Consider the following 14,994-nt stretch of genomic DNA (forward strand, 5'->3'; position numbering starts at 1 on the left):
AAAGCTATAACTAATGCAGTTCGGTGTTGCGTTGACAATAAAAACATTAATGAAGCCACGCCTAAAGATGAATATCCCATGCCCATGGCTGACTTATCCATAGATGCAGTTGCCAAACAAAAAGTCCTATTTTTCATGGATGGGAATGTCGGTTATAATCAGATAAAAATGGCTAAAAAAGATATAAACAAAACAGCTTTTAGGTGCCCAAGTCATGTTGGAGTATATGAATACTTGGTAATGTCATTCAGGCTAAAAAATGTTGGAACAACCTATCAAAGAGCGATGAATGTCATTTTTCATGACTTGATTGGCCATAGCATGGAAGTATACATTGATGACATCGTGGTGAAGTCTAAAAGTGAAGAACAGCACTTGGTAGACCTCAGACAAGCCTTAACAAGAATGAGGATCCATAAGCTGAAAATGAATCCAAAGAAATGTACTTTTGGGGTAAGGTCGGGCAACTTTTTGGGATTCCTTGTTCATCAAAGAGGGGTGGAGGTTAACAAGAACAAAGCTCGGGCAATAATGGAATCACCTCCTCCCACCAATAAAGTACAACTACAAAGGCTGCTGGGAAAAATCAACTTCTTAAGAAGATTCATTGCTAACTTGGCGGGCAAGATTCAGTTCTTAACTCCTCTGCTAAGATTGAAAGACAAAGAAGAGTTTGAGTGGGGCCCACCACATCAAGAGGCTTTCAACAGCATAAAGGCTTACTTGACCTCTCCACCAGTACTCATGCCACCTCAAATGGGGAAGCCTTTAAAACTTTATATTTCAGCCTCTGAAAAGTCAATGGGAAGTTTGTTGGCCCAAAACAATGAAGGTGAGAAGGAACAAGCAATATACTACCTCAGTAGAATCCTTACTTACTGAGGTAGATACAAGATACACACCAGCAGAGATGTTGTGTTTGGTTTTATACTTCACTGCCTGTAAGCTAAGGCATTACATGTTGCCTTACCACATCCACATCATCTCCAAGACAGATGTGATCAAGTACATGCTGTCAAAACCAATGCTAACTGGGAGAATTGGAAAGTGGATTCTAGCATTATCAGAGTTTAGCTTTCAATATGTGCCTCAAAGAGCGATCAAGGGATAAGCAATTGCAGACATCTTAGCTGAGCACCAAGAGTCTCAAGAGAAAATTATCAACATCCCAGGAACTATGAAGGTAGCCAGTGTGTGGATCCCATCAAGTAAAGCCTTCTCGGGTAGAGAATAATGGATCCAGCAAGAGATAAAAAGAATAACTAGCCTCTGGATCACTCATTGGAGACTGTATTTTGATGGTTCTTGCACTCAAAATGCTGCTGGAGCTGGGATTGTCATCATTGATCCCAAAGATACTCATCATTGTTATTCATTCCTCCTGGATTATTAACAGACTACCAACAATCAGGTGGAGTATAAGGCATTGATAATCCTGGAAATCTTGATAGAGTTGGGGCCAACTAAAGTTGTGGTGTTTGGTGATTCAGAATTGGTGATCAATCAGTTAAATGGAGAATACAAGTGCAGGCACATCACCATAGCTGGTTATTACTTGGCGGCCACTCAATTGTTGAGTTATTAGAGCACTGAGATATCAGTCAATCATATTCCTAAATAATCAAATACAATGGCTAAGGTGACGACCCAAAAGCTTCTGGAGTACAGATCCAAGAAAGAAAGTTTGAAAGGGATATGGAAGTTTAGAAAAGAAATCTCCCTTCTATCTTTGAAAGGGGATTCAGCCTAGATGTGATGACTAAAGAAATGGAGATAGATGATTGGAGGACACCTATTGTTCAGTATTTGAAAGATCCATCCTTCCCCAAGTAAGAAAAATAGACGAAACTAAGTATGTTTTGTGGGAGGAAAATCTACTAAGAAAGACTCTAGATGGATTGCTACTGAAGTGCTTAGACCAAGAAGAATCAATTAGGGTAATGGCCGAAGTACAAAAAGGAATTTGTGGAGCACATCAAGCTGGAACTAAGATAAGATGGTTGCTTAGAAGATATGGCTATTTCTGGCCTGAGATGGAGAAAGACTGCAAAGCTTATGCCCGAGGGTGTGAAGAATGCCAAAGATATGGACCTCTCCAACATGTGCCCTCAGTACCCTTAAACCCCTTGGTTAAGCATTGGCCCTTTAGAGGGTGGGCAATGGACTTCATCGGGCAAATTTATCCAGCTTCTAGCAAAAGACATACATTCATAATCGTGGCAACAGATTACTTCACAAAGTAGGTAAAGGCTTCAACTGTCAAAACTATCACCTCAACTACAGTCAATAAGTTTATTGAAACTAAGATCTTACACAGATTTGGGGTGCCCGAGACAATTGTTACAGACCACGGGCCATTTTTTATTTCAAAGGAAGTAGAAGAATTTGCAAGTAAGTTCAAGATAAAGATGATTCAACCTAGTCCTTACTACCCCCAGTTAAATGGTCAAGCAGAAGCTAGCAATAAGATCTTGGTGAACATTATCAAAAGAATGGTGGCAGATAGTCCAGAAAAGTGGCATGAGAAGTTAGGAGATACTTTGTTGGCTTACAGAACCTTCAAGAAGGCAGGAACTAGAACTACTCCTTATTCTATAACCTTCGAGCAAGATGTTATACTCCCCATGGAAATAAATGTGAGTTCTGTTAGGATCCAAAACCAGTTTGGGTTGCACAGTGAATAATACATTTAGGCTATGTGTCAAGGAGTTGAAGATCTAGATGTAGCCCGAATTGAAGCTCTAGATAAAATTCAAGAGGGGAAGAGAGTTGTTGCCTGAGCATACAATAAGAAGGTGAAGTTGAAGAACTTCAAGAAAGGAGAGTTAGTGTGGAAGGCAATTCTGCCTTTAGGAGCTCAAGTTAAAGGCTTTGGGAAATGGAGTCCTACTTGGGAAGGTCTTTTCATTGTTCACCAAGCACTGGATAAGGGAGGATATTACTTGACAGATTTAGAAGGAAACTTGCAGAGACATCCGGTTAATGCTAAGTTTTTAAAGAAATACCATCCAACTTTGTGGGATGTCAGAGATTGTTACATTGAAGAAGTTTAGACATTGTAAGAAATCCAAAAATTAGCTTGTATACTCATCATAGTTGAGTTTCAAGGAGGAAATGCAAGCTAAAGTGGATTAAAGAAGTCATTTTCATTTCATTGAATGTTGAAGTTACATAAGAATCAGCTCAATAATTTTACATCCTTGGCTAGAGCAGTTATCCTAGAATGGTATGTCTACATGATAGTGAAGATTCTACTCGGATCCTCCAAGGCAATGTTACTATTAGCTAACTGTGCTTCAACATCTTCAATTTCAACATTTACTTTCTTAACCTCTTCAATCTTCTGGTGAAGCTGGTTGGTTAAGGTCGCTTATTCAGCCTTAAGTACAGACAGTTGCTCCTCTAACCTCTCAATTTCAGAAGACACCTTTGTAATCCTTGCCTCTATAGTAGAACATTCTTCCACAAGTCCTACCAAAGTCTTTGATATTGATCCTAAAACCGACAAGGTCATGGTAGTTGATCCCAAAGCATACACCTATGATGATGAAGTGATCAAGAAAGCAGAAGATGTAGGGAAGTCTGGGCTTGTGGATATTAGTGCAAGGGAATATAGCTTTATATTCACAAGTGGAATCTACCGGTGTGATTAAAACTGCTTGGCTACTCCTCAATGCCATAGAAGTCCTGAAACAGAAGCTAGACGCAGTGCACCTTTCTGAAGATACTGTAGAAGCCAATGACCAGCTGTGGGTGATGTCTATTACTCTACCCGAGAGCCTTAGCCTGAAGACCTGAGCCATATCGAGGATGGTCAGAGACATGGGGCGCATCCTAAAGTCGAAGGTATTGGTGCCCAAGTTCCAGAAAAGAAGTGTAATTGTCAGTAACTCGGGCTTGGCAATGACCGTGGTCTTGGAGAGCATTATGAGCTCATAAATTTTGTTATTCATCCACTTCGGCTTGAAGGTGGGCTCGAGCTCGTTGACCAATTGTGTCCATGCCTCATCCTTCATAAGTGGGAAGCCACGACGGTGGTTTTATCATTTAGAAGACGAAATGCCCGACTTAGCCTGAAATGGGTTAGGAGTGAACCATTTCTCCTTGGGCATGTAGCTTTCTACAGCTACAAGGACCTGAGAAGTCCATGCAAGTCCCAAGGAGTGCACTCTTCCCTCCTCGAAGAAAAGTTCAGTATGCAGGCCTGCCCAAGGGCGATGTAGGCCGTTAAGCAAGCGGCGCATGGTAGTAATCCTTTCACCAGTCTCGCAAGGAGATTGAGTTCGAGCAACTTTGGGTGCCATTGGATGATTTTGAGGAGAAGATGGGAGAAAATCAAAATTAGGGGGCAAAAACTGAAGAGCGAGAGAAGTTTCTGGAAAGTTTGAAGGCTCTGAGAATTCTGGGAAGTTCTAGGAATTCGAAGGTTTGAAGTTGCTAAGGTATTTAGCCAAAGGGTTTAAGTGAGAATTATATAGTAAGTGGTTACTTAACGATGGAATTCGTGGGTTAGTGCAAGGGTTTAGTTAACAACGACTGTTTTAAATGGTCCAAGTCCTAAGTAAATGAGTGCGACGGCTATTTAATCATTATTAGCGTCTTGGGTTGCAGACTCAACAATGATTAAAAGAGGCACTGTTTAGGTTAATATTTGAACATTGGACTTAGATGAAGGAAAGCCCAAGGGTACCAAATTAAAGGGGACTTGCCCAAAGCCCAGCACCAAGCCCAAAGGCAAAGTGAAGCCTTCTCAGCCAAGATACAAGCCACGTGCTTACCATTGAAGAGATAAGTGATGAAGATTAACCTACTACCAGCCAAAGCACACTTTCTAGTGGCATTACAAGTAAAAATGATGATGACTCACTACCCTTCAGATGTTTTCGGGCAAAAGCAAAAGCTACAGCAGTCAGGCTAAAACGCCTATAAAAGGAGGAAGAGGCCCCATAAACAAGGACACTCAACCAATCAAATATACAAACTCTGCTCTTAAGCCAGATTTGCATTTAAAAGCTGAAATCAACCTAGATTCAGTTTTTTTTAGCAACAAGCTATCTCTTGTCCAATTTAAAGCTCTGTTATCTCCCTCAGTGGCGTAGTATCGATTCCCTTATGTAAACTTGCTTACCATCCATCCCTTTTTAGCATATAAACCCATGTTAATTCAAAGAGAAGTGACTGCAAGAGGTTCAACCTTACCAGACAAGGTGAAATCTTGCTCGAGGCTCTTTGTTTGTTTTCTAATTTTGTAGATCTATTACTTAATGCATTCTCCAGCATGTATTCATGTTATTTCCATCAGTTTTCCTATTTTAGGAGTTCCATTTGCATCTGGATCTGGTTAGTTTAATGGATATGTTATCATTAAAATCAATCAAGAACCAAGTAAATGGCTTAAAGGGGCCTGGACTCCCTTCATTTGAACATACAAGACTATGAACTAAAAGTCCTTGTTTACAGGGCAAGAAAAAGAACTTAATGTGGACTTAACCCATCCACGACAATCCTTTGATAACAAGAAGTCCGAGGAACTTGAGGCGCAAGTAATCGACTAAACACACACTTGTTCTACATCTGCTATACTGAGATAGCAGTGGCACGCCTAGCACTTAGTTAGTTTTGATTATGAGCCTCAAGGCCTACACTTAAGGCCCCACAAAGGCACCTTTCAGAACTAACTTTTTCCTCTTCTTGTAGCACATCAACAAGCAAGAGCCCAATTACACATCCAAAGTGCCAATCCCTTAGGGAGCTGTGCTGAGATCTGAGGAACCTTCTCTAGAGAAATCTTTGCCCGAACAGGATCTCTTCGTCAAAGAATGGATGAATAAACTCCGCGTTCTCACCATCCCCACCTTCTGTTCAACACTTTGTATAACCTCCCCTTCACTTCTAACCATATCGCGTAAATAATTCTTCACAGTAAGAAATAGCCACATGTTGTAAATTACAACGTTCATTCTACCAAATTCTATTTTTATCTTCCAACCCATGAATTCTATTACTCATTCTTCTTTTGTACCATTTGGGCTTGAAAATTTTTCTGTTTTTTTTTTTTTTTTGTCACCCTCCTGTAACCACATGTTCCACGATTTCACTTGCCAATATTTCTCTTCCTCATTTAATGTAACCTTCAATTCCTTCTCTTTAGCTCTAAGTCTTTCATGCGGCATCAGTGTTGGAAATGTGCCCTAAAGGCCAATCATATGATGATATTTTACGGACATTTCACATGTTAAACTAATCTAGTTTAATATAAAGGGCAAAGATTATTGTTTTAAGCCATCTCATATAAATGTTATATCCTTAAACGATAAGTCTAAGGAATATGTAATTAGGAGAATGTGATCTAAAGAAGTTAGATTCAAGAGACCATTCTCTTTCTTATACATATCCTAAACGTTCCTAATTATAGGATTGCCAATTGGGCATTGACAGTCCGTTAAGATCAGTATGTGTTATGTCTTCTCTTAGGGAGAATGACTGGTCTTGAGTCATTGGTGTGATTAACACCAAGACAAGCATGTAGGTGCTCAATAAAGAATAAGTCCACTGAACACGATCAACAAGGAGTTCTCATACTCATGTCACATGAGAACTCATGGTTAGGATAATGCAAAGTAGCCCTTAGACCTGAGGCATCATAGTTGTCTTGTGGTTAGGTCCTTGATCTTTGACTATATCAAAGTCACTCCGTCAGAGGGTGTCCACGGCATAGTTAAGGTTAAGCCACTTAGCCATGGAGGCAAGTGAATGCGCAATAAGGGATCTCTAACCTTCAAACTGTTTAAGGGAGAATACTCTATGATATGATTAAGAATCTCTGGCCAGAGTATGAATGAGATTTAGGAAGTCGTTCCAAATCACATTCAAGGTAATCATATAAGTTAAAAGAATCACATTGGATAGTAGACATGAATAAACTATCAAACTAAACAATGTGGTCAAGAATATTGTATTAGAGAAATACCGTATTACATTGTAATCCTAAACTGAACAGGTTCTCCACCTCTTCTGATAAGCTTGGGTAGCCATGACATACTGCTAGGTGTCACTCATGGTTTGTGGAAGTCCTAAAGGTGTATAATCACTAAAGGGAGAATTGAAAGTATGTTTCAATTCACAATCGATTTGAAGAGTTCTAATCGCCCACTGCCTCACTAAAAGGAACCTAATGGATCATACACCGTTTAAGGTAGAGATTGAAGAAACAATGGATATGAGTAAGGATAATTAAATGGTTTAATTATTTATGGCTAGGATTAATTAATATGTTAATTAATCAAACGATTATGTTCGTTATTGACCTCGAGTTAGTTTTGGGCCACAAGGCCCAATGCGATTGAATGTCAAGCCCATTAACTCAAGTTGTATCACAACTTGAAAACACAAAGGGCTTGAAAGCCCAATGAACCCTTAAGGCCAGCCACATTAGAGGATGAAGGGTTTTGGTTCCTTTGTTACTTAATTGAAGGGACTATATAAAGAACTTTATAACATTTCATCATTAGGGTTTCTTTTGGAGAAAAAGAAGAGAACACAAGCTCTCATTTTCTCTCTAGGAGGCTGGCCACCTTGGAGATATTACTAGCATCTATTTCATCCAAGGTCACTCATCTCTTCATCAATGCTCTCCTTTGTGTAAAGACTTAAAGGTTCTTTATTTTGGGAACTTGGAGAATCCATTCATCCATCCTCCTCCAAGAAATCCATGGAGCTAAGAAGTAAGGAATGTAGGCCCTATCTCTTGGGTGGTTAGCTTTTTCCAATTGTGTAACCGCCTTCAAGTACCCTTTAACTTCTCATAAACTTGAAATGCCAGCGACCCATCAACCTTCTCCTGCCATGAATCTAATACAAAAGTATGGCACTCCTAATTTTTCCCCCACCATGAATCATAGAAAAAACGTCTTAGCGATCGAACCGTCGAACCATCAGATGACAGAATGAGCATACAATGATCATACCCCTCGAGTGCCACATGAGATATTTTAGCTCTTAGAAACATATCAATCCATCCCGATGTGGCCACCCCTCTATCTAGCCTTTGTTGAATCAGACCATCATTTCTCTTATTCCTCCACGTAAAAGGGTGGCCTTCAAGACCCTAATCAAGTAGTCTGTTAGATGCCAAAAAATCCCTTAAGTCCTTTGTGCTCGCCATGGAACGGTAATTACCCCCTTCCTTTTCTTTGTCATCAACTATATCATTAAAATCTCTTATTACTAGGCACTTCCTGTCCATAGCTTATTCTTTTCCGAAGCTTTCTCCATTGATCTCTCATCTTCTTCTCATCCGTGCTTACATACACCGCAAACATCCGCCAACTCTTAGGATCCATGTAATCACTGACCCCAAGTTCTATAAAATAAATATCGTTTTTCACAATCGAAATCCTTGCACCATCTGTCCGAAAAACACATAGCCCGCCTCCAATACCTATAAAAGGTGCATTTGTATTGGACACAACGATGACTTCCTCCACAAGTAAATGAGACCTAAATTCCTTCAATGAAATAACATTTTCCCTTTAGTAATGTATTCTACTGGCAATCCATTTAGTGCAAGAATGACAATATCTTCATCAGCAAAGTACACCCCAGCAGCAAAGAGGTAGTCTTTAGCCTCCTTGATCCGTTGCAAGTAATGAGTAGTGGAATCAGATCCCTTTTTAATGTTTTGAAGATTACACTTCATCTGAAATATGCTAGTCTTAGAAACAGTGGAGAATTTCTCCTTTAATCAAGTCCACAAATCCTTAGAACTAGTGCTGCCAATAACACAGGACATAGCCACAGAAGATAATGTAGTAGCAATAAGCTGCATAAGTGTCTTATCATGCATCATCCAAACTAAGTATTCATCACAATCTGTGGAAGAAGATGAATTCGAGGAATTTACACTAGATTCTCCAATTAAAGATGAAGTATGAGTTGGACAGGGATGAGAATCATCCACAAATCCCATAATTCCATTACTTTCCAACATTAGTTGCATTTGGAAATGCCAATTCAGATAATTCATAGCATCAAGTTTAACATTCACAGATGTAGAAATTGAAGACACAAGTGCAGTTATAGCCGATTGAAGCAACTGTAATTGAGAAGAGGTAACCATTTTTCCCTTGGAAAATCAAGAACACAACAATTTTGTAGTTGTGATTTTACCTCACAGACATATAGCAAACAATTTGTGTGCAAGAATCGAAGTAGTCAAAGAAAACAGAAGTAGAAACTTGACTGCAATGTGCTAGAAATTGAAGAAGACAAAGAGATGTCAAGTAAATACGTTGAACGGCAGTCGAAGATTTAGAGAAGACGAAATTGCAGAAATCAGAGTTTCGTAAGGCTTGGATCGAAGCTTTAGCTGCGAGCTTCAATGGCGATCGATACCATGTTAATGTATATACTATGAAGTTGTAAGAACAATGTTGCAGAGAGAGAGAGATGAAAGCTTAAGCTATGTCTTTGTATTGATTACTTAGTGAAGAAGTTATTACATGAATGAAGTACTTATACAATTCACTAGCTTCTAACAAACTAATTGCCTAATACCTATCTAAGATTTAGACAAGTGTCAACATCTAAAGTGTACAATCACTAATACTATATCTCTATTACCAATCACTCTGCATGCCAAATCCTTTAGCCGCTTGAAATCCTCTAATATAGGACAAAGCCTATATCTAGGCTTTTCTTTTAAAAATAATGGGGAACCTATATCACATCAATCTTCGCTTTGCACTATGATCCTATCCTTTACGCCATCATCACCTGCTTTCTTCAGGCTGGACTCTAAAATCCTCCACGTGCATTAAATACTGGAAGATATTCTCCCAATACACTCAAAACTCTTCAATACGAGGATCCCGAACAGACCCAAGAGGAAGAAAAGTCCTTGATTTCAATCTACACTCTTCAAGCTCATTTTAATATTTTCACAAGACAATTACTACAATAATCCAATAGTAATATCTACAAAAATATGAGAAACAAACCGATAATGCCTAATCGGGTACAAACTTGACATTTTTACATTCCAACCATTTCCATTTTCATGGATTTTCATTGAGTGGCCTTCATCAATAAGTAGAATTTGTTCTTCTTGGGTGGTGGGAGAAAGAGTTTGTTTTATGAAGAGAATTTTACACATTTGATTTATTAACTTTTGCATAGTTTTCTCCAAAGTTGTGTAGCTCTCCTCCATCGTTTCTAAACACTTGGTCGCCTCTTCACCATATTTGGTGCTTGCCACATGGAGTTTGGACAACTTCTCCGCTAACTTGCCCATATCCTCATTGTAGAGCTCTTCGTCCGGATGACCATTAGTTGGGATCTCATATTTTTGCTCTATGTACTCATTGGCAACACTTTGATACTCAAAGCCATTTGTTAGCCTATCATAGTTTCTATGAATGTGTTTGTTATCAAAATAAAAACTTTCACCGTAGCCATAAGTAGGGCCGTCTTTGAGACTTCGGGGGCCCTATGCGAAATTCATAAAAGGGGCCCTTCTTATAAGACATCTTAAAAAAAATTGAATAATGTATTGATGCTAAAAAGCAATATCGAAATAAACTTTAAAACCCACTAACCATCTATTTCTAAATATTATTAAATGTAAAGAAAGTTACAAAGTAACCATAGTACTAATAACTAACAATAAGTTGAATCTAAAGAAACCAAATAAACAAAACTTAAAAAAAGTCTGGCACTGAAGTTTCACTTAAAGCTCTTCGTGCATTCTTTGCTGCAAAATCATCAGTTAAACCTTCATAGTCAATTTTTTCTTAAAAATCACTTTCAATCAATATCAAAGCAAGTCCATTTAACATTTCCTGCAACATAGTTGACCACAAGTACGATTTTAATAACTTTAACTTTGAGAAACTCATTTCCACAGATGCAACGGTAATAGACTGAGTCAATTGTTCAACTTTTCTTTTTCTTTGATACTTCAAGTAGCCAGATGGATATTTTCTAGTAGGTGTCATCTTTTATATCTCAAATAAAATCACAATAAAATTATAGTAAGTATGAACAATAAAACCTGATAGTCCGCAATACGTGTGCGTCTAGTGGTTTTTTGTGACTGCTCTCCTCTTGATTTTGCCTTGAAAAGTACAAAAGAAAAAAAATTATTATAAATGAGAAAGACCCAAATCTTCAAATTCCAAGTCAATATACTTAAATTAGTAAATATCTTATTTTAATTGAAGTCTACATCATTCTAATTAGTTGAATTGTCTTCATGATTCAGAAGTTTCTCTTCAATTTCATGAACTTATAAATTAGGGTTTAATAATTTGTGGGAAAAAAAAACAATGGGAAGCGAGAAGTAAAGTGAACTAGACACTGGCGAGAGATTCTGACGTCTGGAACTGTTGTGTGAAAGAAGAAAAATGGGGAGCAGCGATGGGATTTGGCATGAGAGAAGAAAAATAGGAAGCAACGGCATAGTGATGGGAATCAGTCATATATTATTAAAATTTTACTTTTGGGGGCAGGCTTTTCGCCCCCATCAGATTTATATATATATATTGATTTGATTAATATTTTATATATTATTATATTCAATAAAAAACTATTTTTGGGGGCCCTGTGCAATGGAACCTGCCACACCTCCCACCGAGCATGCCAATTTGTTCACCCCCTAAATTCGTCATGGGCCTCGTGGGTAGACAGGGAATTTACTTGAACAGGAAATTGGTGATTGCAAGCGTGTCACTACTAATTACCACTAGTAGATGGGATTTGAATGATTGAGATTGTGTCATTGAGTGGGAGTGGCTCAAATCAAGGTTCTTTCTTTTCCTTAATGATAAGAACTTTACTTATGTGGAGAAATATAACAGTATGTAATGGCAAGTTTGCTGGGAGTGTATATGATAGAGGAAAGTAAAGAGAGTAAGTGTGACTGGACTAGAAATATAAATACTGTAAGTGAAATAAGTAAATACAATGGCAATAGAAATGCAAATGAGAGTATAAGGAAATCGACACTATTAGGAAAAATAGCACAACAGGGTATTGAATTGAGTTGAATTGTTTAATTGATTGGTTGAGTCTCCTTAATCCTTTTGCCTCTGCTTCTTTATATAGAGAATTGAGAGAAGTTGCGTCGCCAACTTCACGTTATGGAGACGAATGCCACCGTCCAAATCCACTTGCAATGAGAAAGCATGCAATTTTGTTGATTAAACAAAGGACTTGGCACAACTCCACCGCCCAAATGAAAAGGAAACAAATTATTTTGATGCCAAACCTTCCAACTTATGCAGCCAAACATCTTGCAAGTTAGCCTAATTGCATAAAAACCCCCCACAAAATGCCAAAATTTGACTTTGACCCAAATAAGTGAATTTGTGTCAAATTTTAGTACAAACAGACTATCACAAAAGTATGTTATAGACCAATGATGGAAATATCCTGTATATTGATTCATCTACTGCAGCTGCATGCTAGTTAATACACTATACATATATATATATATATATATGTATATATGTATATGTATATGTATAGTAGTACTAGCATATCAGCATGTACACACAAATTGCACTATGCAGACATAACATATCTACCACGCACAACGTACGTACCACTCAGCTGCGTTGCGTGCGTACGTGCGCCTAATGATCGAGCACCACTAAAGACGAAGACGACGACATCGGAGGAATCCCTTGCTGATTCCTGAAAACGTTGGTTGGATCAATAAGTGTTTTTGCTCTCACCAATCTGTCGTAGTTATTTAGGAAGTACTTTTCACCCCAATTCCTGGCAATTTCCACAGCGTCAGATTCATCATCCTTAACCAAATTATTATTTAAAGGAAACTGCTGCCGCATCATCACTCCGAGGTCGAGGTCAACATAGTTGATATAAGCAGCCCTAGGACCCCACGAAACATACTCTGTCATTGCATTGTGGAATCTTCTTATCCATTCTATGTAGTCATTTATTTTGTGATTATCTTCTTCTTTCCATTCCACCAGGTACTGAATTGTAAAGAGGTTACCTTTTCTGTGAGGAAATGCAATGGCTTCGCTGCTTATATCATGCATAAGCCCACCATAAGGATCTAAAATCACGTACCCTTTCGGCTCCTCCTCAAGTATTTCCAGGGCTGCCCTTATCCCTCTGTAAGAAATTGGGGTCCTAACGTAATCCGATTTCGCTTTGAAAAATCCCTTGCCTTGCAGATATCGATTTCTCAAGTCGGACACCGAGCTTCCCTTACTTAGGCCGGAGAAGAACACGATGGACTCGATCCAACTCATTTCTGCGCAATCTTCTTCTGCAACACCCAAGTCAGGAAAAACTTTGTTTAGGATGGACATGGCGCTGCTTCTTGGACCCAGATAAAACCCCTTGAACGTAGCTGATATATTAGTACTACTAGTAGCAGTAACAGTAGTAGTCTTGACCTCTGGCAACCCAGCGCCGACAAAGCACGAAATGTAGAAATCGTCTTCCAAGTAAGGTGCGATGTGTTGCCACTTGTCTACCAGCCTTGCTACATTATGATTAAAGATTTCGTTGCCTCCTCCTCCTGCAGCAGCAGAAGCAGCTCTAGACACTACGAAAGCAGTTACGACTTGTGGCACATTCAACAACTGGATTTTCCAAGCATAGACAATCCCGAAAACACCCCCACCACCTCCTCTAATTGCCCAAAACACGTCCTCTCCCATGCCTTGTCGGTCTAACAGTTGTCCGTTTGCATCAACAAGTAGTGCATCCACCACGTTATCGGCTGCAAGTCCGTATTTCCTCGACATGAGGCCGAATCCACCACCAGCAATATGGCCTCCAGCGCCTACAGTTGGGCATGACCCGGCTGAGAACCCATGAAGATTGCTTGCTTGGGCAATCGCATGGTATGTCTCACCAAGCGTTGCACCTCCTTCCACCCATGCAGTTTCCGTTTCCAAATCCACCGACACACCGTTCAAGTTCATCATGTCGATGATCACAAACAGAGCTCCATCTACAGCAACGGATGATGTCCCTTCGTAGCTGTGTCCACCACTCCTTACTCTGATTTCCAACAACCCTTGTCTAGAGCATGACACAGAGTTTACTAGCTGCTCAACGCTCTCGGGAAGTATGATGGCTACTGGCTTAGGAAGGGCAGGATCAGCGAAACGAAGATTTTGGATGGAAAAGTTGAGCAGCTTGTAGTAAGCTGCAGACTCATTTTCCGTGTTAGGGAATGTGGTAAAGTTGTTGATGTCATGAAGCGTCAAACAAAAAGTGATTTGGTCCGCAGGAAATTCAGCTAAACAAGGAACGAGAAGGCACATAATAAACAAGAGAGGGGATTGAATCGTGTATCGGTTTCTTTCTGCCATGTTTAGTTGCTACCTAGATCGGTTCCTTATTCAATTTTTGAAGCTGTATATATGCATATGGAGCCAAAAGAAACAAAAGAGGTGGATTTTAAATTTTAATGAAGAAGAAAAAAAAATATGAGAATAATTACGTGATACATTCAGGACAAACAGACGAAGAGATCAATGTAAGGGTGACATGCATGCGGCCGGCAATTGAATAAAAATTTGGAAGTTGAACCAAGTAAAATACTTGCTTAATTACCATATTCTTTTTAGAGACTGATTTTCACACAATTTTTAGCCACTCACACACATTCCTCTGTATTCTTGAGTTGACCAATTAAATAAATCAAACGGCGACATGCAAAATTAAACAAAAGAATGCACAAGAAAAAAAAAATATTGTGTTTATCATTTGCCTATTCACAGTGCCATACTGGAAAGGGACAAACCTGAACTAGTTTGTATGATTAAATACTGATTAAACTAGTTAGGTGGGGGAGAGGGGGGGGGGAGAGAGAGAGAGAGAGAGAGAGAGAATCACATATTTTTAGCACAAAAGTATGAAAGGTTAGAAAATGTCCTAAAATATGCATGCGACAACATGCCGGCCAACCAAAGGGTCCAAAGCCTGCCCAATTCCTACGTCGCCTCCTGT

General features: G+C 39.1%; 1 protein-coding gene across 1 annotated transcript; it reads right to left on the bottom strand.

Moving 5' to 3' along the window:
- Nucleotides 1–12,610: 12,610 nt before the first annotated feature.
- Nucleotides 12,611–14,698, bottom strand: LOC126587532 (berberine bridge enzyme-like D-2). The gene has a single exon (XM_050252607.1). It carries the CDS (start codon nucleotides 14,352–14,354, stop codon nucleotides 12,633–12,635), a length of 1,722 nt encoding a protein of 573 aa, XP_050108564.1. The 5' UTR covers nucleotides 14,355–14,698; the 3' UTR covers nucleotides 12,611–12,632.
- Between the last annotated feature and the right edge of the window lie 296 nt (nucleotides 14,699–14,994).

This window comes from Malus sylvestris, chromosome 10, assembly GCF_916048215.2.
Source record: "Malus sylvestris chromosome 10, drMalSylv7.2, whole genome shotgun sequence".
In the NCBI taxonomy this organism is placed as follows: Eukaryota; Viridiplantae; Streptophyta; class Magnoliopsida; order Rosales; family Rosaceae; genus Malus; species Malus sylvestris.

Bases quoted from the DNA above. Each gene is read 5' to 3' on its own strand.
- LOC126587532 (XM_050252607.1), bottom strand. From the start codon at position 14,354: ATGGCAGAAAGAAACCGATACACGATTCAATCCCCTCTCTTGTTTATT.